Source organism: Chionomys nivalis, chromosome 3, assembly GCF_950005125.1.
Source record: "Chionomys nivalis chromosome 3, mChiNiv1.1, whole genome shotgun sequence".
Classification (NCBI taxonomy): domain Eukaryota; kingdom Metazoa; phylum Chordata; class Mammalia; order Rodentia; family Cricetidae; genus Chionomys; species Chionomys nivalis.
In genome coordinates this window covers 34,163,827-34,188,309 of record NC_080088.1, presented here as the reverse complement: position 1 = coordinate 34,188,309, position 24,483 = coordinate 34,163,827, and the positions used below count along the sequence as shown (strand labels likewise).

Sequence of the window (24,483 nt, the reverse complement as noted above, 5' to 3'; positions counted from 1 at the left end):
AGTAAATGGAGACATTTTATTTCAGGGTTCCTTTTTTTTTTTTTTTTTTTTTTTCCCTTTGGTTTTGCTAGACAAGGTTTCTCTGTATAGTATATTTGGCTGTCCTGGAACTTGCTTTGTAAAGCAGGCTGGCCTCAAACTCAGAGATTCATCTGCCTCTGCCTCCTGAGTGCTAGAATTAAAGGAGCACAAGCCAAGTTCAGGGTTCTTTTTTATCTAACACACACACACACCACAGGGGCTGGAGAGATAGCTCATTACTTAAGAGCACATAGTATTCTTCTAGAGGAACCAGGTTTGAGTCCCAACACCCACATTAAGTGACTTGTAACCACCTACAACTTGAGCTCAAGGGATATTGATTTTTCTGGCCTCAGATAGTAGCACTCACATGCACACACACACACACACACACAGGCTTCCACACAGACTCACACACATATGCAAAATTAAAACTAATAAAAAGAAAAAAGAAAAACACACAGGAATGTATTCAACTTAAAAACTAAAAACAAAAACTACCTACATTTCACAAACTTTGGTCAGTGAACCTTATGGTAGGGAGCAATAGTTAATATAGTCTCATACTGGTCAAAGCGTTAAAAATAAGAGACAATTGCATTTCAGCCCTAAATGAGACCTAACTATAGGTATATGAAGCCCCACAGAGCTCAGGGACATTGGAAGAGGGGCCAGAAAGATTGCAAGAGTGAGAAGATGAGGAAAATCACTGGGTAACGCTGTCTTCTAGGTACGGCATGGCCACTGCTCTCACGAACTCATGTAAGCTAACCCACGAGATCAAGGCAGTCAATAATCCGAGCACGGATGGGGAGGTGGGAGGCAGGGGGTGGTGGCAGGTCTCATGAGGTTCAGTCCCTGGCTGAGGAGCTAGCAGCAACTGACAGCTGCTGAGTGAGGTAGAGGCACTTTTCAGCCATTGGTATGCTGTCCACATTCATGCAGACAGCAGTGACTGGACTTGGTAGGAGAAGAACAGAAGAAGAAGGAGGAAACAGAGAAGAGGAGGAAAAAGAGAAAGAGGAGGAGGAAGCAAGAAAGAGGAGAAAGATGGAAGGGACACATGTTGTAGGAATGGCTGGAATGAGTTGGAAGAGGATTCAATTAAGATACATTCTATATGTGTGAAATTATAAAAGAATAAATTGATCTGTCAACTTAGAAAGATAATACTTAAACAAAATTTATTATATAAAAGTTATTTCTAATGTTAAAGTTATATATATCAGAGATAAAATAGTTTATTCAAAAAGCCAAAGGGTGAGCCGGGCGGTGGTGGCGCATGCCTTTAATCCCAGCACTTGGGAGGCAGAGGTAGGCGGATCTCTGTGAGTTCGAGACCAGCCTGGTCTACAAGAGCTAGTTCCAGGACAGGCTCCAAAGCCACAGAGAAACCCTGTCTCGAAAAACCAAAAAAAAAAAAAAAAAAAAAAAAAACCAAAAAACAAAAAAAAGCCAAAGGGCAAAGTTTGACATAAAAAAACGTTATGGAAAATATTTCAAACTTCAAGAAGCTGGTTCTATATTTGAACATAAATACATATATATGTCTCTTGTACTTCTTTTTAACTCCAAAATCCCACTATTTTTTTATGCATAATCAAGTAGGCAGATAAAATGAATGTCAGGCATTCCAGTTTAGCATACAGTATACTAGATAATCCTTGCTAATCTGTATGTAAAGCTTAATTAGAAATTAACAACTCAGCAACTTCTATAAATGGCCTAGATTTATTTACATTCAATTGAACAAAAAAAATGTGGTTGCAGGGATATATTTCCTCCATGGAAAACAAACACAGCATAAATAACAAATCATGTCATCATCAGCTTTACAGACACCACTCCGCCAGTGTGCAGAAGCAATGAGATGCATTCTGCAAGCTACCTAGAGCTCTTCTTTCTGGATGGGTTAGCCAGCAATAAACACTTGAAATAAAGTTTTGACAGACTGATATGCTAAAATCGATATTGGAGAGAAATTGTTTTCAAATGGCAAGGACCTGTGAGAGAAGTGATGAGAGATGAACAGCATGCAGGACATTTAAGAATAAAAAACCTGCATCTTTGAGACTAACACTTACATGTGATCCTAAGGGGTAATACCTGAAAACCTTGAGATACTCCTATTTTCTGATTTAAAATAACAGCTGTTTGTTATTTGATATTACTTCTGTTTTCAAGATGTTTTTAGTTAGTCTGATTTTAGTTTTTCTGATTTTAAGTGGGTCTTTCTTGGCACCGGAATCACAGAACACATAGGTATATGTCTTTAAACACCAATAAAATCACATGCCTCTCTTGTTCTGAACCTGCCTGTCTCATTCCCACCCTAAGGAGCTGCAGTCTAAGGTTGCAAAGTATGGAATCTGAACACAAACTGAAGGCCGAGAAACCACACTGTCCTCCCATTTTACTCACGCAAGGTATCTGATGCCCCAGAGTCAGTGCCTTGAAGAAAAGCAACCTTGAGTCCTTATTATTGAAGTGCGACCCATTATGTGGAAACACATGCAATATAAAATCTCTTACATATAAGCTAGAAATGGAGAAGGAAGAGGGGGCCTTGGGTCCCACAACTTTCTTTGAGGTCACATCCCTAGTGACCTAACCTCCTTCTACTAAGCTTCATCTGTATTGACTACCTGCCAATCCCAACATGTTAGGGAAGAAGTCTTAACATGTAAACCACTGTGGAGCATTCAATCAAACCACAGCATGTGACTGACTGTGCTCTAAAATTACCAGTAAGTTTTCTACTGTATGTCCCAATGGTATAGTGAAAGTATCAACCCGCTCTGCCAAACCTGGGTGTGACGCATCTGACTCACGTCAAGCATTTATTCAGCATATCCATGCTGCATATCCTACCCCTCCATTAGTTATCTTTTAACCTGACTGGTTTTGTTCAAGTCATCCTCATTTTACTTAATAGAAACCCCCAAATGTTAGGGTATCCATACTGGTCATATTATTACAGTATATTGCTATAACTGATCAATTTTATTATTAGTTATAATTGTTATGGTCTTACTATGCCAAATCTACAAGTTAAAGCTCAGTGTGTGTGTGTGTCTGTGTAGTGTGTGTGTGTGTGTATACATATATTGTACATATAGCACATTTGGTATTATTCAGCTTTAGGCATCACTAGGGATCTCTGAAAGTGCCCCTTAAAAATATGTGAGAACTATTCTATTAAACAGGGAGCTCACCAGGACATAGCAACATAGGACAACAAGACATAACTCAGTATAAAGTATGACTGTTCTGATTTTGATAAGAGAAAGACAAAACGAATCTGCTAATATGAAATACAAATGAAACAATAGAAACTTGTGACATGGAAATGAGACTAGGTCAAGCTCAGTTGCCAATGTGCTGAGACTGAGAATTCTGTAAAGGATCGGCCTCTCTGTACCAGGAATATGTTCCACATGTAGCAGAAATGCTAACACAACATCTGACTTGTTGCATCGTAAGGACATAGCACAGAAAAGAGAATCTTGGGGAAAACTAGGAAGACAGGTGATGTAAGATAAAGGAAGCAGGCAATAGAAAAAGGAAAGAAAAAACACTGAGAATTTTAAGAAGTGGTCTTAGACATCTAAAGATGATATGAACCCATTTAAGGCAAGAGTCAAAAGGAATTAATTGCAATTAACATGAAGCAACTAGTAAAACTCTTAAAGGGACAGGACAATAGTTAAACAGAGAGGTATAGAATGCATGAGAGAGGAGGAAGTAGAGACAGCACCATAACCCACTGTGAACTGAGAAGCCCAGGATGAAAAGAAAAAGAAAGATACTAGTAGCTGCAAGGACAGAGGGTTGTAGAGGGTGGCAGACCAAAAAATGCCTTCCAAGGATGTCCACGATTGGTGCACATGCTACTTGACATGCAGGAAATCTGGGGTGTGATTAATGAGGAGCTCATCCTGGACTGTACAAGTAGATGCAATGTAATGGACAAGGATCTGTACAAGAAAGTTTTAGCATATTGTTGTGACTGGCTATGTACCAGCCTTGAAGGAGGAAGAACAGCACCATGAACCAAGGAACCCAGGTGGTCTCTAGAGGCTGGAAAGGGCAAACGAGAGTGGATTCTTCCCCTAGAGCTTCTAGACCAGCAGACCATTTTAACTTCTGATCTCAGAACGTAATGATAATAACGTCATATCATTTCACGTTACTACCCTTACAGTGATGTGCTAGAGCATCTCTGGGAAGCCGATAGCTGAGTTTGGGTTGGTTAGGCAAGAAAAGCCTGAAAAGTGACTTCGGTTCTCATATATTCTTATAGCTCACAAGTAGCCTGTGAGGTATATATAAAGTATACTGATCTAAGCAATTAAGGATTGTCTGAATGTCAACAACTAAATAAAGGAAATGGAAGACAGAGCACAGGTCAAAGAACTAATCTTGGAAAGACAAATAAATTTCTCTTTCAGGAAAACAAGAAAAGGCCAAGCTAGGTCCTGATAAACAAAGGCTGTTGACAGAGGAGGATAAATTCCTACACAATGTCTATCAGGGTTGGGGTGGTGGGGAGGTAGTTTGCTGAGAGAAAGTTGATGCCATTGTGATGACAATTCTTCTTTGTCAGCTGAACTGGATTTGGAATCTCCTAGGAGACACACCACTGAGAGTGTCCCTGAGGGGATTTAACAGAGGAGGGAAGCTCCACCCTGAATATGAATGGAGCCATGCAGATTAAATAAAAAGGTGAAAGAGAAAAGCAACTGAACTAGGCATTCTCAGTTACTAAGTCCTGACTGCAGGTTCCCACCCACAACTCTGACTGTCCACCTCGTTGCAATGGACAGTGTTTTCTTAAAACTGAGGCCCCGATCAATCCTTCCTGTCACGATCTGCTTTGGTCAGATTTTGGTGGCAGGAATGAGAAAAGTAACCTCAGCAGCCATGCTTCTTGCTCTCTTAGAATGCTGTGAGAAAGAAATAAGCAACTACTTCGACTTGAGACAAAACGCTAAGACTTCTAGGATTCTGATTACAATATATTAAAGTCAAGCACCCTACTGAGAAGCCCGGAAGACAATACGTTAACCTACGTTAACCATGTAGTCAAGATGAACCTTTCCAGCAATAAAACCCACTAGCACGACAGACTCCTTGATATGATTACTATGAAATGGGTACTGTAGAGCATGTGGCTGTGATGAAGGATATACTGTCTCAGCATTCTTCCTCCAAAAGCACCACATCACTCAAATTACAAGGAATTAAGAAGCAAATTGAGGGCTCTGCAAACAGCCACAGCTGCCACCTTAAGAGTCCCTAAGCAGTACTATTCAAAGAGACCTTAAAAATGGCAACCCTTATGGACTGAGAAAGGTGGGAAAAATCAGAGCAAATACAATGTGGGATCCTAGACTAGATCTTACCCACACACACCAAACTAAAAATTATTACAAGTAGGTTCACATTTTAGTTAACAGTATTATACTGATTTGTTTTGTTGTTTTCATCATTGTACTGTATCTCAAAATAAAATTTAAAACCAAAAATATCTAGCAATGTACTAAATGGCTTCTATTGGGGCAAGTCACTTGTCTGTGGATCTAGCACTATAGTCAATTTGAGGTTGATTTAGGTGGCTTGAAATCCTAGGTTCATGTTCTGACTTGTATGAAAGTATGGTTTGAAAACTGGCTGGGTTCCTGGCCCTCATTACTAAGCCAGACTGGTGCCTTAATGGCTGAGTCTCAGCCTCCCGCCTGGTACATAGCAAACAAATCTAATACACTCAATGGGTTGTGGTTACCGTTAGACAAATGAATAAATGAGTTTCATGAAAAAACTTCCTTGTGAAAAGTACAGAATCTATTAGAAAAGCCAACATAACCTCTGAGCATATTCTGAATATTAATAATCATTACATTTGCAAATATATTTTCAGAAAATATTGAAGAATCTCAACATCAAGCAGCATATCTAAAACTTAAAAAATAAACAGGAAGCATAAGTATATTAAAAAGCAATTTTTCATGGATTAGTGTAAGTCATAAAAGCAAAGCTCTGCTTACATTCATGCTCTAATACTCGCCTAAAAAGTTCATTCTCTAAAAGAAGAGGCATGTATGAATGGGCGTACGTTCTGACTTTCAAGTCTGAGTAGAAGCTATAAAATCACCAGAGTAAGATTAAAGCCAATCATATAAACACACCTTCGGTTCTTAGAGGGGATCCTATCACTTACACTTGAAACATTCAAACCCAAAGTCAGCGAGTGGGAAAGAATGCCAAAAGTTCTGTTTAAAGCAAATTTCTTTCCCAAATACAGACATGTGTTTTCCTATAAATGTGTGACTGTGACGTGTTGCTTTTCAGGTGCATACTTTAATGGAATGCTCATCTTTACAATAAATATAGATTTGTGGAGTTCGGTATTTTTAAAAAAGCACTTTGCTAAATTTTGCCTGTGGTCTAATTCCAAAGCAGAGCTATGAAAAGCCAATAGTTATAATGTAAAACACATTGTGTAGTCTGGGCTTCTAGGTTTCAGAAACATTAGCCTCACTGACTTCATCCTAACACAGTGCCGGGTACATGTCACTTTCTTGACAGTATTTACTGAATGAACAACCAAGGACCATGCACGGTACAGTAACATATGTACTTATGCAAAGTGAATCATGAAGCAAGAGACTTTGCAATTAGAAGGTTATACTAGAGTGTGCATGAAAACAGCAGCTAAATTACAGCTGAGAAAACACTACTCTTCTCACATTCTAATTGGATCCAACACTTCTTAGGCACAGATCTTATCCTCATTTAATAAATAAGGAAGATGGGCCAAATGTGATTGAATCATATAATTAGTAAGGAGTAGAGCCAAATAGCCAAACAAAATAGTGTGCGGTTGTGTTTTCAGATGCGTACAAGAGAGATGAGACAGAAAGAGCGCCAACAGGGACGTGTTTATTAGAAAAACTGTACTTCAAACCTCTCTTTAAGAACTTTCCCATTACAAAAGGTTTTCAAGAAAATCACAATGGATAGTTCTCTCCCTCCTTCTCTCTCCACAGACACGCTCATGCACGCATCTTTCTAAGAAACAGTTTAAAATATATGTATACGCCGTGGATCAAAACTTTGTCAAGCAGAAAAGGGGCTACAGTCTGGGCTACCTGTCCAGGAATGGTCCATCCGGAAGGGAGGCATCCCCTAGACCGGGCCGACTCCTCCCACGCGTAGGGAAGAGGCGACGCCGGCCCGGCCCAGGGGCGCGGTCGTCCCCATCCCTCTGGGCAGCGGGCCCGCGCCCCAGCCTACCTGACGGGCTCTCGCCACCGCTTGAACAAGTCGCAGCAGTTGGCCATCAGACTGAACATCCCAGGTCTCTCCTCCCGCCACCTCCCATCCGAGCCACGGGCGGGGAAGGGCCCCGAGCTCCCCGGCCCGGCTCAGGGGCCCCACGCCGCCAGGCTCCCCTAGGCTAGACTGGCCGGGAGGACAGACCGGGAGGGCGGTGACCCGGACCGATCCCAGGGTTCGGCCCTAACCGCGTCGGCCGGCCGCCCCGGGACAGCCTGAAGACAGGTTCAGCGACACCGGCGCGGCGGTGGCGGGACTCCAGAGAAAACCCCCCGCGTCGACGTGCTGACGTTCCCGCACCTCGGAAGGCCCGCCTTCGGAACCGCCCACACCGCGCTTCTCCAATCAGAGGCCGACGACCTCCGTTCGGGGCTTCTGAGCGGCTGAAGACTTCCTTGCTCTCCGCCCCCTGTCAAAGGGCGGAAAGAGGAAGTGGGCGTGGTCTAGACGAATAAGGAGGAGCTCGCGGAAGCAGGATCTGGTAACTAGGCAACCGGAGCGTCCGTAGATAAATCCAGGATTCCTGAAGAGATCTCACACAGGTCCTGACTATATACCCAATGGAAATGCATTGCCTGTCAAACTTTTTGCATCCCCCTTCATCTCCAGTAACTCAAATGAGATCCAAAGAGCTCTGCTCGTCTGCGTGCTTTTGTTTTGTTTTGTTCTGTTTTGTTATGCAGTGGGAATGGTGATCCTCTGGGGCTCAGGTCTACTCAGGCTGAAGAATTCAGGAGCCATACACTGAGGCAATTAAAAATTAAAGACACACGGGGAAAACTCGTTTGCTGAGCTGTTTCAACAGTTCAAATGGAAATGCTATTTTAATCTGATGTTTATCGCTGTTATGTAAAAAAAGTGAACAATAATTATATTTCTTGTAAGAAGGGGTTGCAATTACAAGAGCAACATGTCCTTGTTGTAGAATGTGCAAACATAGAAGGAACTAAATGAAAACGTTGTGCACTTTCCACTCAAAAATAAGGAGAGGTAATAATTTAATGTATTTTTTAAGGAACTTTTTAGCTATCTAGAATCACAGTCATCTGATATCTGAATTTTGAGATTGTGAATATGCTGACTCTTTTGCAATGCTTTTTTAAAAAGAGGTATTTAATGTATGTGTTTCTAATATACTTATTGAGGAAAAATTAATATACATTTTTTGAAAAGCAAGCAATAACATGTAGAGCCATGTTTATTCAACTTCTGACTAAAAGATAGATGAAAGATAGATAGATAGATGATAAAGACATTTCAAATCATAGAAGAGAACACTGGGAATTCACAGTGCAAGGGAAAATGACAGTGTACAACTAAGTTAGACTGGGTTTTTTAAGCAGTTCTTTTCTCATTCATGAGCTTGACAGCTCTGAACCTCTGTAGGCCTTCTGTAAGATGGGATTGAAAACACACCAGTTCACAAGGTTCCTGAGATGGTGAGATAGAGTTCAATGCAATCTCTGATAGATAACAGCAGGTTTTAGAGTTACTGCCATGTGTCTCACGAGCATTTGTGTTACACCATAGCTACCTATCTGCGTATCCATGGAGTGGGGTGGAAGTTCAGGGAAGCATAAGGAAAGGGTCTTCATTAACAATCACTGGGGTTAACAAGTTTTTTATTTGTTTGGTTTTTACTAATTTTCACAATCCACCCTCTGTAACTTGTGGTTCAACAACTTTATAGAGCACTGTTGTCGAAGTTCATTTTCATTCATTCTATCCTGTCAAACCATGCTAAACAAAATTATATTGTCCAAATTCTTCTCTCTTCCCTCCCTATCCCCTTCTGTCTTACTCCCTCCCGCTTCCCTCTGTCATCCTCCCCTCTTAGATGCTTCATTTAAACAGAAATAAAGCACATGAGCCAGGTTTTTTTGTTTTTTTTTTTTTTTTTTTTTTTTTTTTTTGCTGCCTAGCCTGACTTTGGGATTGATGACTCTAACAAAGTTCACCTGTGCTGTTCTTTTAATGACAATTTTACAACTCTTGAAAGAAATGTTGTGATAGACCTCAACACAGTAAGATTTGTTTCACATCAGCACTTCCTGTTCCTTAACCTTGTTGACCAACCAGGAAGTTCAAGAGGATGCTGGACTCTAAATGCTTATAGTTTTTCTTGTTCCTATAACTGAGGTGGCCCTTGAATCTTCTTCATACCCTGGTGTGGAGACTTCGGGGTTCCCAACGGTTGAGTTTAATTTTGACCTATCCATCTGAATAGTACTGGATGTTGTTTTTGATCCTCTATTTACAATCTTGAGCTTCACAAGAGGCCATAGGAGAGCCCTCATGCTGAAGAAGAGATCCAGACACTGTGGGGGAAGAAGCAGCTCTTTTGCATCTCTCCACTCAATACAGTTAAGACTTCTAAAACTCGTTCTGGTCTCCTCTTGCGCTTTCACAGTTGAATATTATCCTCTTTCTCTTCTCTGCCTGATAATTCTTCCTTTGTCTTCATATGTTTTCTAGGAGCTTGCCCTAATCTTCTGTTTTTCTTTTAAAAAACATACTTTCTTAAAAAAAAATAAGTGTAAGTTTCCCTTCTGTGCCTGAAGAAGTTTGTTTTATGTGCATGCACATTTGGAGTTTCAAGAAGCATATTTGGTACCACCTGTTTTAAAACTAAATTCTGGTAATAATTTCTACTGCCAGAAAGTAGTCAGTCATCATCTATGGAATTTGACTCTAAGTTTTTCAATGCCTTAAGTGGTTTGATGGACAGGGGAAATACTAATCATTTCTTGTTCCCTTCTCTTTACAAGCACATAAGAAAGCTATTCTTACCTTATAGAATCAAGCACACCAAGTATCTTCTTGTGCCCAGTTGAATGGTGAGTAGAATGTCAATATTTCATGAAGGTACTTGACAGCCAGGGCAATGATCCCTGCTCCCCCTTTCTATGTGAATAGTTTTAAGAGTCTATGTTAGCATGTCATGCCAACATATGGTGAGCCTCTGCCTGGAAAGACATGCAGATTTCAATTTCCCGTGACCAAGAAATAAATCACCACATTTTTGTGGCTCTTTTACCACAATGAATGAGCAAAAGAGTCCTTGCTGCTATCATTCTAAATAATACCCTTAAACTGGGTGTGGTGTTACATTCCCTTAATCTTAGTACCCAGGAAACAGAGGCAAGTAGATCTTTATGAATCTGAGGTCAGTTCAGTCTACATATAGAATTCTGGGTCATCCAGAAGTGCATAGTGAGATTCTATCAATTAAAAAAAAAGGAAAGAAGGAAGGAGAAATGTCTGATGGTGAGCCTACAACCTAGTGGTAAAGAAGTTCCCTAGTATGTGTGCGTCAGAGTTCAATGTTTAGTACTGCTAAAAGGTAAGCAAACAAAACTACAATCACAAAGCAAGAGTCACATGTTCACCCATCATACAGCCATATATAAATCCCCAGGCTCAAACTGTTCAGTCGAGTATCTATGGACTACTCAGTGTTCCAGACACTGGAAACAAAGCTGTAAATCAAACATCAAAAACATCCTGCCTTGATACATTTTATTGTTCAGAAAGAACAGTACATAGAAAGCATGATTAATGAACATATTAGTTGATTTATTAGTAAAATAATATGAAATATAGAAACTGTATAATTTAATATGGAAACAGGATTATATAAGGAGTTCAAGTTTGGACAAATCTTGTTTGTATATAAGGAAGCATATCTATGTTGAAGGAGGCCGCTTGTTCGTCCTGGCTGCCCAGAACCAAAATAACCATATGGAAACTGTATTAATTAAATCACTGCTTGGCCCATTAGCTCTAGCTTCTTATTGGCTAACTCTTATGTAATCTAACCCATTTCTATTAATCTGTGTTTGGCCACGAGGTTGTGGCTTACCAGTTAAAGGTCCGGTGTCTGTCTCTGGTGGGGCTACATGGTATCGCTCTGACTTCTTTTTTTTTTTAAATTTATTTATTTATTAAAGATTTTTGCCTCCTCCCCGCCACCGCCTCCCATTTCCCTCCCCCTACCCCAATTAACTCCCCCTCCCTTATCAGCCCGAAGAGCAGTCAGGGTTCCCTGCCTTGTGGGAAGTCCAAGGATCTCCCACCTCCTTCCAGGAGCAGAAGGAGAGAGAGCACGAGCAAGGGACTCAGGACCGCGAGGGGTGCACCCACACACTGAGACAATGGGGATGCTCTATGGGAACTCACCAAGGCCAGCTGGACTCGGTCGCTCTGACTTCTTTCTCCCAGCAGACAGCCGAGCTTTCTCCGCCGAGTTCTATTCTTTTCTGTCATAGGCTCAAAGCAGTTCTTTATTCGTTAACTAATGAAAGCAACACAGAGACAGAAGAACCTCCCACACCATACCTAAATCATATTCAACTGTATAATATTAGCCAAAGTGTTGATACTTAGAGCTGAAACCAGATATCAATATTGAATTAAAACTAGAGGGAGCTTATAAGTTTAAAACACACATATTTTATCCAGAGATATATTCTTCAATTTTATTATTCAGCATTTCAGATAGTATTCAAGTTTAACATTACAGCAAAGAGGCAGTTGTTCCTCATGTGCACTGATACAGCAATGTAGTTCTGAAGCTAAAATGTTCATCAGGCAAAGAAAATGAAGTGTTTTTTCTATTTTTCCATTTCCTTGAAATGCCTTTATTTATTTAATGTTCCCTTCTCAGGCTTTCTCTCTCTCTGTTTAAATTGGAAATGATACTTTATGAAATGCTGCTGATTTTTTATTTACGAACTTCTCCCTCTGAGGGAAATTTTGAAATCTCAAAGTTGACAATGTCCCAAAAAATTGTCCTCCAATAATGGAGAGATTTTCAAATGGAGTTTTTCATTGAAGACCTGTGGCATATGTGCATTTACATTCTAACGATTAAATATAATACTTAAAGCTTCCTTTAATATAACCCAAACAGTTATGAGGGATTAGATTCATATTTGTTCTTGAACTACCTGGGGATGAGAATAAAGTGGTAAACACATAGACCTGGTGGAGTCAAGGATTCACAAAGGAGAAAAGTTTTTCTTTTAAAGGAAGGGATCACAGACATACTAGATAATTCTTATTCTAGTGAACTGAAGAAATGAGAATATGATATAGCAACATGTAATATATATATATATATATCAGTTAAACAGTTTTATTTGAAAATATGGACATCTGAGTCCCACCATCTTCACAGCCATGCCAGTGTTGGCCTGCAGTTCCACTGGACCTTATGAAGACAAAGGAGTCATGATAGAAGCCAGAGAAAGATGTGGGATACTGGGTGTCTGGGGGACTGGATTTCACCTTCCCAGAAATGAGCAGGAGGTGTGGAACTGAGAGTCCTGAAGCTATAGGTAATGAAACTCACCTATGGCGACAACCCAAGTTTGCAGATGTTTTCAACAATTGCTGATGGCATAGGGGACATTTTAAACCACAGCAAATCAAAATCCAGCAGAAGTAGCAGGCTCTTTAGTGACTGCATCAAATAAAATGTGAGTTCCCTAATGTGGAAAGGAAATTGTGTCAGTCAGTTTCTGTCCTAATGAAAACAAAACAAAACAAAACAAAACAAATATAACAACAAAATCTACCAGAGGATCAATGTAATGGAGAAAATGAATATTTTGGCTCACGGTTTTAGAGCGGTTCTATAACATAGCCTTTGCCTTTGATGGCACAATGTGCCATGGTAATGTTAGGACTGGAAGGAAGAAGCAAAAGGGCTGCTTACCTTGTGGTTACTGGTTACTTAGTTACTTTTCTCTAAGGAAAGGGAGGGGGAACACATTTACATATCACCACCTATTAGTCCTCAGTCCTAATGTTTCTTTCACCAACACCAGCACAGGCTGGTGACAAAGTCTTTATCTCAGGACCTGTTGAGATACAACCAAGATAAGTAAAAATGGAGCTTTAGAGGCTGGAGAGATGGCTCAGTGGTTGAGCCCTTACTGCTTTTCCAAAGGACCTGGGTTTGGTTCCCAGTACTCACGTGGTGTCTCCAAAATCATCTGTAACTCCAGTTCCAAGAGGACCCGGTGCCCTCTGCTGGCTTCTGCAGGCACAGAGAGCACACCCACAGGCAAAGCACATCCAAACAATTACTTTTAAAGGTTTTTGTTTTTTGTTTTTCCAAGACATGGTTTCTCTGTGTAGCTTTGAGCCTGTCCTAGAACTCACTCTGTAGACCAGGGTGGCCTCAAACTCACAGAGATCCATCTGCCTTTGTCTCCTGAGTACAGGGATTAAAGGCGTGGGCCAGGGCCACCATTGCCCTGCATTTTTAAAAGATCCAAGCTACAACAGAAATCTATACTTATAAAGAAATTTTTGATTAGTAAAATTCTTATCAGACCAGGAAGAGCAAGTCCCAGAGATGAGTTTTGTTGTCCCCAAGACAATAAGACAAACCCCCTTTGACCATACTTTTCAACTCTTGTCTTTCCTTGAGCTCTTTTCTCCCCACACTCGACTCCTTTTGCTGAAACCTCCAACTCCCTTTCCACAGCTTAAGTTGCAATATGTCTCAATCATTGGGCCACCTCCTTGAATCTCACAATTTTGTAAAATTCCCCTGCATATATATGGGATTAAATCTTATTTTCTCTTCTTAGTCTGGCGCCAATTGTTGATGGAGAGAGGGCCTGCTTTGCGTCCCAGCCGCCTGGATAGCTTACACCTGAAGTAGTCACACAAAAACTGTATTCATTTAAACACTGCCTGGGCCATTAGCTCTAGCCTCTTATTGGCTAACTCTCACATCTTGATTCAACCCATTTCTATTAATCTGTATGTCACCACGAGGTTGTGGCTTACCAGGAAAGATTCAGCATGTCTGACCTGGCAGCTCCATGGCGGCTCTCTCTGACTCTGCTTTCTTCCACCCAGAATTCAGTTCTGTCTTCTCCGCCTACCTAAGTTCTGCCCTATCAGGCCAAGCAGTTTCTTTATTGATTAACCAATGAAAGCAGCACATAAACAGAAGGACCTCCTACACCTTTATCATACATTAATTCTTAAACAAGGCACAGAACAGAGATTGGTATAGTGTAAGAGTTCCCAAAAGAAAGAAAAGGGATAAAAAAAGAAAACGGATCTGGAAATAATCCTTAAAATATGATTTTGCTTAGTAAGTTTCATTCACACAGCTAGAAAAAAAACTAATTGATGTTTCATTTGGGCAGAAAGTGAACAATAATATATATGCATTGTGAACTACTACTTGACATGCTCTTATCGCTTCGTATTGCATCTATTGAAAGTCTCAGTTCGACACTATGGAAACCTCTTATCTCTGCATTACAGATGATATGACTAGGGCTCAAAAGGACAGGATCTTTTCTTAACGTTATGCAACAGTGGTAAGACCAATTACTGTGCTTCGAACCCAAGTTCTGAGTTTCCAGCAGCAACCTAATGCCTGGTTCACAGGTATATACAGGACCAAAACTGATGGTAATACATTAATACCGGGAAAAAAAAAAAAGCTGTTTGGAGGAATGACACCATAGGTGATCAAAACATTCCATTTTCTTTTCTTCCCTTCACTGCTGTTCCGGTCAGTCTTCTTCCTAAAGTCCAAATTGGCTTCGGAGTTCAGGTTGACATCCTGACATCCTCCTGACTGACACAGTCTCTGGACATGGAAAGAAGGAGAGAAGGGGAAAGAGAGAAAGGAGGAGGGAAAGAGTGAGTGGAAAAGGAAAGGGAGAGGGAAAAGGAGAGGGGGGAGGTAGGGAAGGAGAGTGGGTCTTTTCTTGGAAAACTTCACTTTCTAAAGAAAAGAAGTAAATGCAGAACTGGAGATAGTGACAAAGGACCTCTGATAAGCTTTCCTTGGCCTCCGACCTCACTTTCTGAGCCCTCCCCCTCCCAACCCCCCTTCACCCCGCACCCCCACCCCCAGCAGCGAAAAGCTTCCAGGAAATGTCCCAGTCATCGCTTCCCCTCCCGGGCTGGGGGCTGGGAGCGGGCGGTCCCCTTCGCCCCGGGCTGCTCCGCCTGCGCTCGGGCTGGGCCACAGCAGAGCTGGAAGAGCTGAGCCCAGACTCCCAGCTTCCCTCGGCCGAGCGCCGGCTCGGTGCCCGCTGCGCCTTCCCTGAGCCCTGGCCCCTCGCTCAGCAATGAGGGTCCTGAGCGCGCGCTCTCGGGTGCTGCTGGCATGTCTCGCCTTGGTGCTGCCTGCCTCGGAGACAAACTGTAAGTAATCCATATCTCCTGGCTTCTCCCTTTCCTACGTGCCCTGGCTGGTAGGATTTTCCACTAAGCTGCTCGCTGCCTCCTAAGTTTCCAGTAAGTCCCCCACCGCTCAGAGAGTAGCCGCAGCCTGGGTCTAGTTGAGGGTATAAAGGTGGGACAGGATCAACGTTTGCCTTGCTTTGAGAATCATTGTCCCCACAGGACTTGACGCAAGAACCTGGGTGACGCTAAGTGTCAAAGGAATTGGATGAGCACAGTCCTAAACATTGCTAGGAAAGCTAAGTCAACCCTTTGGTGCCCTTCCTTTTACAAAAGAGTGCCCCAGCCTGCACCCTCTCTTGCAGCTACCCTTCCTTTTGCAATTTCTGGACTTTGAACTTGATTGGCTTGTTTCACATTGACAAACTGTTTGAGGATTACTGTGGGTTTACATATCATTTTCTAACCTTGATATCAGAAATGACTGCTGGATATTATCTTGTCCCGAGGATCGTTTTGTTCTGAGGATTTCAACTGCTACTATTCTGAGGTGGTGGCAGGAATTCTTTGTACCTTATTTTTCTGATTCCTCTTCCCATTCCCGAATTCCAGGCAGCGTATCGAGTTTTCTCTTAGAAATATATAACGAACAAGACTTTAGTACATTTTAATTGTCAATTAAATTGTTTTCAAAAGCTTAAATATGTTCATAATTAACAGTGCGTTCTTTTGCTCTTTTGTAGTCCCAGAAACTGGCATGGGAGCAATAACTGTTTAACAAATACCATTTAGGCTACCAAGGGCACCAAAGAAACTTTTCTCAAAGATATAATTAAATGGGAGTTTGCTAGAATTCCAAGTTTTTATTAATGAATAAGAAAGAGAGCCAGATATTTTTAAAATTATAACTAACTTAAAGACCAAAATGTAATGTGTTCATTTTGTGTTGAAGATAAACAAGTTACAATTTATAAAACTTCAACAATCAAATCCCTATAACTAAGCTACATGTGACTGTATGCCTGCACGTGATCTATCTTGTTTATCAAGACTCAAATATTTTCACTTAGCAGCAGGGTGGGTGTGGCATGTGCTTTTAATCTTAGCAAAGTCAGAGGCAAGCAGATCTCTGAGTTCAAGGCCAGGCTGGTCTGCAGAGTGAGTTCCAGGATAACTGGGGCTACCCAGAGAAACCCTATCTTGAAACGAAAACAAAACAAAATTTAGATAGCTGGTGTTTGAGAAAAGAGCAAGGGACCATACAGAAAACAGACAAGTTCATGCTACGAGGACATCACAGAAAGAATATTTGGCCCTATGATGACTATAACCTTCCTGGTTGTTGTCCGGTTTAAATCATCTCTGGTTTATTGGTGAAGAAACAGATGCCCTAAGCTTTGACTTCTCCCAAAGATTTTCTTTTGGTGTCTTGTTTATCATCAGGTTTCATTGTGGCACTGAGAATTAAATCCAGGGCTTTGTGCATACTTGGCAACTGAGCTAGATTCCACACTCCCCAACTCCAGAAGACTGGAAATTTGAGCTATAATTAGATTTTTAAATATCTTACGTATAATCGATTGTACGGTTCTAGAAATATTGCTATAATAAGGCGTCCCTTTGCAGAAGACAGATATTTTTGAGAGGGTACTTAAAACACCACCACCAAATGCCAGCACCCTGCTCTGTAGTTCTGAATTACACTTCACCTACAGTAGCCTTCTTGACCTTCCAAGTGATGGAATTGCTTGCATGTACCACCATGCCTGACTTTCAAGCTCTTCTTTTTTTTTTTTTTTTTTTTTTTGGATTTTCGAGACAGGGTTTCTCCGTAGCTTTTGGTTCCTGTCCTGGAACTAGCTCTTGTAGACTCAAGCTCTTCATTTTAATAAGAAAGCAAGTATTCAGCTATCAAGTGACTTTCCAAATGTATTTGCATGAATAAAAATCACAAATATATAAAAGTAAGAAATACATACACAAAAAGCCTTGCATTTCGATTTCACATTTTGCATGCAGTTTGCTCATCACTCATGAGAGCTTGTGGTGAAAAGGGAAATGGGAAGAGGAGGATATCTATTTTGGGTGGGCTAACTTGGCCTTATCCAGACTTCCCTTTCGGGTGGATGCAGTGTTCTCAGCACATATTGACCCATTATTTCTACATGTTTTGTGCCCACTGCTAGCTCTCCTCTTTGTCATGAGTTTATTTTTGTCTTTCTTTAAATTTTCTTTACTTCAGAATATACTTCTACACTAATGGAGTAATTTTCTCAAGGTTTAATTTATATTTGGGGTTTGTGCTGTAAGAGTTAGCTTCTGATATAGCAATGGTGATAATAAAAAATACCATGGTAAAAAAAAAAATACCCTGGTGTATTCTTCTACCATGAATTCTGTGCCAGCAAGTACAGAGATATACTTCACATGGACATTTGCTGTTGATTGAAGCTTCATGTCTTCTTTGTATCCTGAGTGAACTATTTAAATATGTAAGCTTTAAATAATAATATGAGAAGTCTGTTTATATACATTAGATATTAAATGCATTGTGAGATGGACACAATCATTGAGGCCTGGGAACATAATGGTATGCTTCCGATCATAAATATATTGGTATACATACATATGTATATACATATATACATACATACATACATGTGTATGTGTGTGTGTGTATTCTTTATCTGAGAGTCACAATAATGAATCAGGAATGTCTTAGCCAGTTTTAGTCAGTCTGATAAAAATGCATGAGACAACCAACTAAAAGGAAAAGGTTTGTTTTGACACATGGTTTTGAGGTTGCCATTCATGGGCACTTAGAGAGGCATGTGTTAAGGCAGAACACTATGACAATAGATGAAGCATCATCAGGAAAGAGAAAAAAAGCTTATTTTTATGATACAGCACCTCCTCCCCAAACCCATGAAACTGTGAATTCAAGGCCTTGGGCAAATGCTTTCATGGTCCAATGATCCCCCAAAAGCCCACTTCAGATTACCCCCTTTTTAGGGATGAAGTGCTCAACGAATGAGCTTTTGTAGAACTTTTAGCATCTGGACTATAATCGCTTTCCTGGGCCCCAAAGACTTATGTCAATCTCAGGATGCAGAAGGCATCAGAACACACTACTCCAGCTTTTATAAGTCTTTGTTCTTACCAATTCCATCATGGAGCAAAAGTCAAAGTTCCAAAGCATTTTCAGAGATTCAAGGCAAAATCTTAGCTAGGAACTTTGAGATCCAAGAAGAACGAGTTACGTACAACCAATACTCAAGTATGCATGGGAAAACACTCCTATGCCAAATGAGAAGAACTGTAAAACAGGGAGAGAGAATCCATTAAAGAAGGCTGGAAGCTTGCAGGACAAGCAGTATTTATACGTCTGCCATCTGAGGCACATGATGTTATGATATGAGCCCTGAAGGCCACCCCCACAGCTGTATTGAATTCAGACCTTATGGTTATCCTCTTGAACAGGCTTTGCTTTGCTATCTGCAGCTTCCTTTGGAAGCTGTGCCATGTCACTGGCATCTCTGCTGTCCTGCTGTCACCAGTGTTGCTTTTGCTTTCACAGCTTCAGGACATTCAGGGTCTCCTTACAAAACCTCAACTGTGCTATAAGCTACATTTTTCTTTGACATATCAGTGGGACCCTGGCACTCCACACCAAAACAAAACAAAACAATCAACCAAACAACAACAACATCAAAAAACACCAAACCAAAACAAAACACAGTACCACATGGGTGAAATCAAGTTCTGCTAATAGCAAGATCAGTAGCCACCCTGGTCCCTTTGCATCATGGCTACAGTGGATTCCTCGGTTAATTTGTGATTAAAGAAGAGAAATACAGAGGAAATGATTTCTTAGCTGTGGGACCAGAACACCCAGGGATGTTCTTCTCAAATGACAGGTTTACATTTACCCACCTCTGAGCCCATAAAGTATGGGTATTCCAGATTCATGAGATCACCTCATGTTATCTTTCTAACTACCCAGGTACAAAGTGCTTGGATTATTTTTTATGATGCTACCCTCTTGAATGTCCCCATGAGCAGCAACCCAACTGTACAGGCTTTACTTTGCTGGTCAGACAGCAAATTTCTCAATTTGATTTTTTTTCTTCCTGAGTCATACTGTAAATCTAGCTGAGATCAAACAGCAATTCTGAAGCCCCATCCTGGATGCAGAGTTGCCTTGGAATTTCTTTCAAAGGACTAACTGGGGTTTCAATCCTAAGCCTCCTCTCACATACAGCTGCAAAATATGGGGAAAATTAGACAGGTTCTTTGCCAGAATGTAGCACAAATGACCTTTAGTCCTGTTCCCAAGCAGTCTTCACTTTCATGCGCAACCTCTCCACTATGGAGAGGTTTTGAACATTTTAGTCTTCTATGATTCTCCCAGAATCGTCCATTAAGCTCCACTTACCATGTAGTACACCGTCTCTAGCCTGCTTCCCCAAATTATTTCACACTGTTCTAGTCTGTATAATTTATAATCACAGCACCAACCACAATCCCAGTGTCAAGTTTCTTGTATTCTTGCTATTATTGTGAAAAAATACCCAAGAAAATTGACCAGGGCAAGGAAAGATTTGCTTGGGCTCATGATTTCAGACCTTTTAGTCTGTGGTCACTCACCCTTGTTTCTGGGCCTACAGTCATGGAAGGATGCGACATTGTTCACTTCGCCTCACTGAGGTTAGGAATCAAAAGGGAGAGCTTGTTTCATATGCTGCTCCCAATCCATTACACTATGCATCCACCTATTGGTTAATTCAGTGATGAATCCAGAACCCTCTTTCACCAGCCACATACCAAAGACTCCACCATGAACACTGCTGCTTTGGGGACAGGAACTTTCACACTTGAGCTTTTCTGGTATACTTAAGGGCTAGACTATAACAAGGAAGAATTCCGAGAAGGTTGGAAAAGTTACATTGATTGATCAGAAAGCTATAGAATGGTGTGTGGTCAGTCATGGATAGGGACGGCAAAGACACGAGTCTTTAGTTGATGTATATAGTTAACAGACTGCCTTCAGATGACTAAGTTTACCTGCCTTCTCAAATTCCTAGGATAGCTTAATCAGTTCTTGGCTTAGTTTGACTCTGAAGTCCCATGATTGACAATTTGCATAATGTCTTGCCCTTGTTTTTGTGCCTATAGTCATGGAAGGATGCTATACTGTTCACATCACCTCACTGAGGTTACACAGAGCATTGATAAGAAGAATCCCACAGGGAATGGTTACAGAGGCAGAAAAACAGATTGAAGAAAAGTCTACTTTGTAGTCATTTACTCTGTAACAGGCATCCATGGCCTTCTTTCCAAAGAAAGGCACACAATGGAACACAGGTAGTGACTTTAAGGCTTGCCTGAATCTCTCTTGCTTAGCAAATAGAGCTTGGTAATGATTCCATGGTGACCCATTTTCCATCATTCTTGCCCTCAGGAATTCTTCCAGGTTTTTTTTTTTTTTTTTTTTTTTTGGAGTAAGAGCAATTCTACACAGACTTACTGAGCCTATGCCTTCCTACCTGTGGGTGATGCATCTATTCACTCCAAAAAAGTTCTGGTCCTCCAAAGCCTGACTCATATGTTGCAAAAACATCATTTTACCTTGTTCACTGTCATGACTTGAGCACAATCTTTCTTTTCTCTCAGAGGTACTGAAGGACATGAAATGACAAAACATTATTCCTAGCTTTTATTAAAAGCTAGGTAGGAAGGATAGTAATTGTTCCTATGAAGGCATTCCTTCTTCCTTCTAAGTCACCAGATTTCTGGGTGGATAAAACCTAGTTGTAGAAAAACAAAGCAAAAATTTAAGAGCAAATCTTTGTTTGAGTGTCCCAGGCTTGTCAGATCAAAAGTGCCTCAAGTTATGTGACTTAAATGAAAGGGATGTATAGCCTTAGGAATCTGGAGTCTAAGTCTAAAATCAAACCATTAACTTGGTTTCTTGCTTCTACAAGGTATGAAAGAAAACGTTTCACCTTTGTCTCTAATAACAGGTGGCCTGAGATGTCCCTTGCTTTTTTCTTAAAGTTTTCACATCTTTGTTGTGTACATTTGCATCTCTTCATCTAAATTTATTTTTAGAAAGAAGACTACTGGGGCTGGAGAGATGGCTCAGTTGTTAAAGGCGAGGCTCACAACCAAAAATATGAGAAATAGCACTACTGGGGGTGGACTGTTGTCTCTGTGTCCTCGTTTTGATTTGATCATCTGCTAAAACCCTATTTCCAAATCAGTAAATATTCACAGGAGCTGAAAGGTAGTCACTAAACATCAACACACCACAGCTGCCTCCTTTTCTCCTTAACTCTAGACCTGAAGCTTTTAGCTGTAGCAAAGCTTCAATATCTAATAATGATTTTTGGTTCTGAGTATATCACTGTCTTATTTTTTTGTCAAGTAGATTACAATGGGAAGTAGACATTTTAATTTTGTGATGTTACGGAGTTGAGCAAATACGATGTTTCACAAACAAAAGACCTTGGTAATAACATAAGCAGGAAACATGTTAGAATCTTCTAATAATCACATCATTATCTGTTTCAGTAAAAATGAAAAGGAAAAACAGTAGATTAGAGGCTATGGAATAGTCCTGTCTGAACACGCTTTTTAACGTTCCCACAGGAAGATGTGTCAGTCATTTTCCATAATTTTCTGTACACCCGAATCATATTGTCTGTTCATCTGGAGTCTCTGGGATCCTCCTAGCTGCCAGTGAGATCTCCATTGCACAGTCTTTGTCAAGGAACACACTTTGTGTTGTTTCTTCTTCTTCTTCTTCTTCTTCTTCTTCTTCTTCTTCTTCTTCTTCTTCTTCTTCTTCTTCTCCTTCTCCTTCTCCTTCTCCTTCTCCTTCTCCTTCTCCTTCTCCTTCTCCTCCTCCTCCTTCTCCTCCTCCTCCTTCTTCTCTCTCTCTTTTTAATTGAAAATAGATTCTTTTCTCATTCAGTAGCCCTGATCACAGACCACAGTTTCCCCTCCCTTCATTCCTCCTAACTCTCCCTGTCTCCGCTGTTCCCCAGATCCGCTCCTTTCCTGTTTCCTTCAGAAGAGAGCAGTCCTCCAAGAGACAACAAGCAAACAAGTTACAGTAAAACAAGACAAACACTCTCATCACGAGAATGAACAAGGCAACCCAACAGGAGGAAATGAGTTCTGAGAGCAGGCAAGAGTCAGAGAAACACCCGCCCCCAATGTTAGGAGTCCCACAGAAACACCAAGCCAACAGTCATAGGATATATACAGAGGACTTGGTGCAGACCCATGTAGATTTGCCAGTTCAGTCTCTGCAAGGGCATGTGAGCACTGTTTAGTTAATTGAGTTGGCCATGTTCTCCTGGTTTCCTCATCTGCTCTGACTCCTATAGTCTTTCCTCCTCCTTTGCCAAGGAGTTTCCTTATCTCTGAGGGGAGGAACCTGATACAAACCTTTAATTTAGATTCCCTCTCCACATAATATCTGGCTGTGGGCTTCTGCATCCATTCCCATCAACTCCTGGAAGAAGCAGTATCTAGTAATGGTTTGTGATACAAAAAGTATATCAACTTTAAGTTTTTAAAAAATTTTTCTAAGTTCTTTGATAATTTTAAACTATGTTTTAAAAAAATTATTTTTATTAGTAGCACATTCCTTTAATCCAAGCACTTAGTAAGCAGAGGCAGGCAGATCTCTTGAGTTTGAGTTTAGCTTGATCTACATACCAAGTTCCAGTACAGTCAGTACTACACAGAGACTCTGGTTCAAAAAACAAACAAAAAATCATTTTATTAGTTCTTTGAGAATTTCATATATATTTACACACCTCTCCAAACTCTTCTAAGATGACCCCACCCATCCACCTAACTTTTTGTTTCTTTTTTAAAAATGGAATCTGTTTTGTGCTATACATACACTCTTATGTGTATGGTCATCCATTGGAGTGTGGTCAACCTACCAGGGGCCACACCCTTGAGAATTTACTCTCCTTTTTCCAACAGGAAGAGTTGAAGTGGGCATGCATAAAGCCCCGTCCCTAAGTAATAACTAGTTAGACAGCAATTGGACTCTCGATATTGGATCAATCAATCACTCCATTTAGCTAACTTCTAAGTATATAATAAGATCAATAAAAACCATGAAAAATTTCCCATTGCTATTAGTATTATTCCTTACTTAGAGGTAATGTTGTACGTTTCAAAAAGAAAAAGAAGGATACAGATAGAATAAAATTTACTTTGAAAAGGAAAAAAGGGATGATATAGATATGATAAGGTAAAAAGGTAGATTACTAAATCTACTTTTAGAAAGCAACTACTGGTTTTAAATGTTTACCATTGGATTGAACTTTTGTATACTGATATAAATTTGAGGTTAATTTTGTTATAACATGTATATACATTTCTACTCTTGTTCAAGGAATTGTACCTATATAATTCATTTAACAGTGTGATGCAAGTTTCTAGTCCTTGAAAAATTATTATTACCAACTGTTTAGGATAATAAGAAAATGATTAGTAGTTTAATCACCTATTATAATCAAACTTATAATCATATTAGGTATGTTTTCAAGGTCAAACAGAGATATATTTTAAATGAGGTCATCTTCAGACACTTCAGATATCTACAGAATATGGCATTTAAGATGTTTTAATAACATAGGTCCTTTTTTCTTTCTTTTTTTTTTAAATTGAAAAGCTTATTTATTCATTTGTTCATAAAACATTACTGATACTCTGCAATGTCCACTCTGGGTCCTTGAGAGCAAGAAATGTAAGGTAAGGAAAACAAGCATTTAAATAAGAAACAGTGGATAACTGTTTATAGCGTATCTCCATGTCTCTGCTCTGATGGTGGTGACTCCATTGGGCAACATAGCAAACTTCTTGGTCTGAATCCTCTCGCTCATTTTGTGAGTTTGAACACACTAATTAATCTCTCTTAAGATCATGATA

At 40.3% G+C, this 24,483-nt stretch overlaps 2 protein-coding genes across 3 annotated transcripts in view; one reads left to right on the top strand and one right to left on the bottom strand.

Moving 5' to 3' along the window:
• Arl13b (ADP ribosylation factor like GTPase 13B) overlaps nucleotides 1–7,617 on the bottom strand; it is a 59,072-nt gene extending 51,455 nt beyond the window's left edge. For both annotated transcript variants that reach the window (XM_057765356.1, XM_057765357.1), the window contains exon 1: nucleotides 7,318–7,617. In XM_057765356.1, the coding sequence (XP_057621339.1) occupies nucleotides 7,318–7,376 (59 nt within the window). In that variant the 5' untranslated portion in view covers nucleotides 7,377–7,617. The remainder of the gene's footprint in view (nucleotides 1–7,317) is intronic.
• A 7,642-nt stretch (nucleotides 7,618–15,259) lies between these two features.
• The window catches only part of Pros1 (protein S), a 71,036-nt gene continuing 61,812 nt past the window's right edge, over nucleotides 15,260–24,483 (top strand). The window contains exon 1 of the mRNA XM_057764575.1: nucleotides 15,260–15,546. Within this exon, the coding sequence (XP_057620558.1) occupies nucleotides 15,471–15,546 (76 nt within the window). The 5' untranslated portion in view covers nucleotides 15,260–15,470. The remainder of the gene's footprint in view (nucleotides 15,547–24,483) is intronic.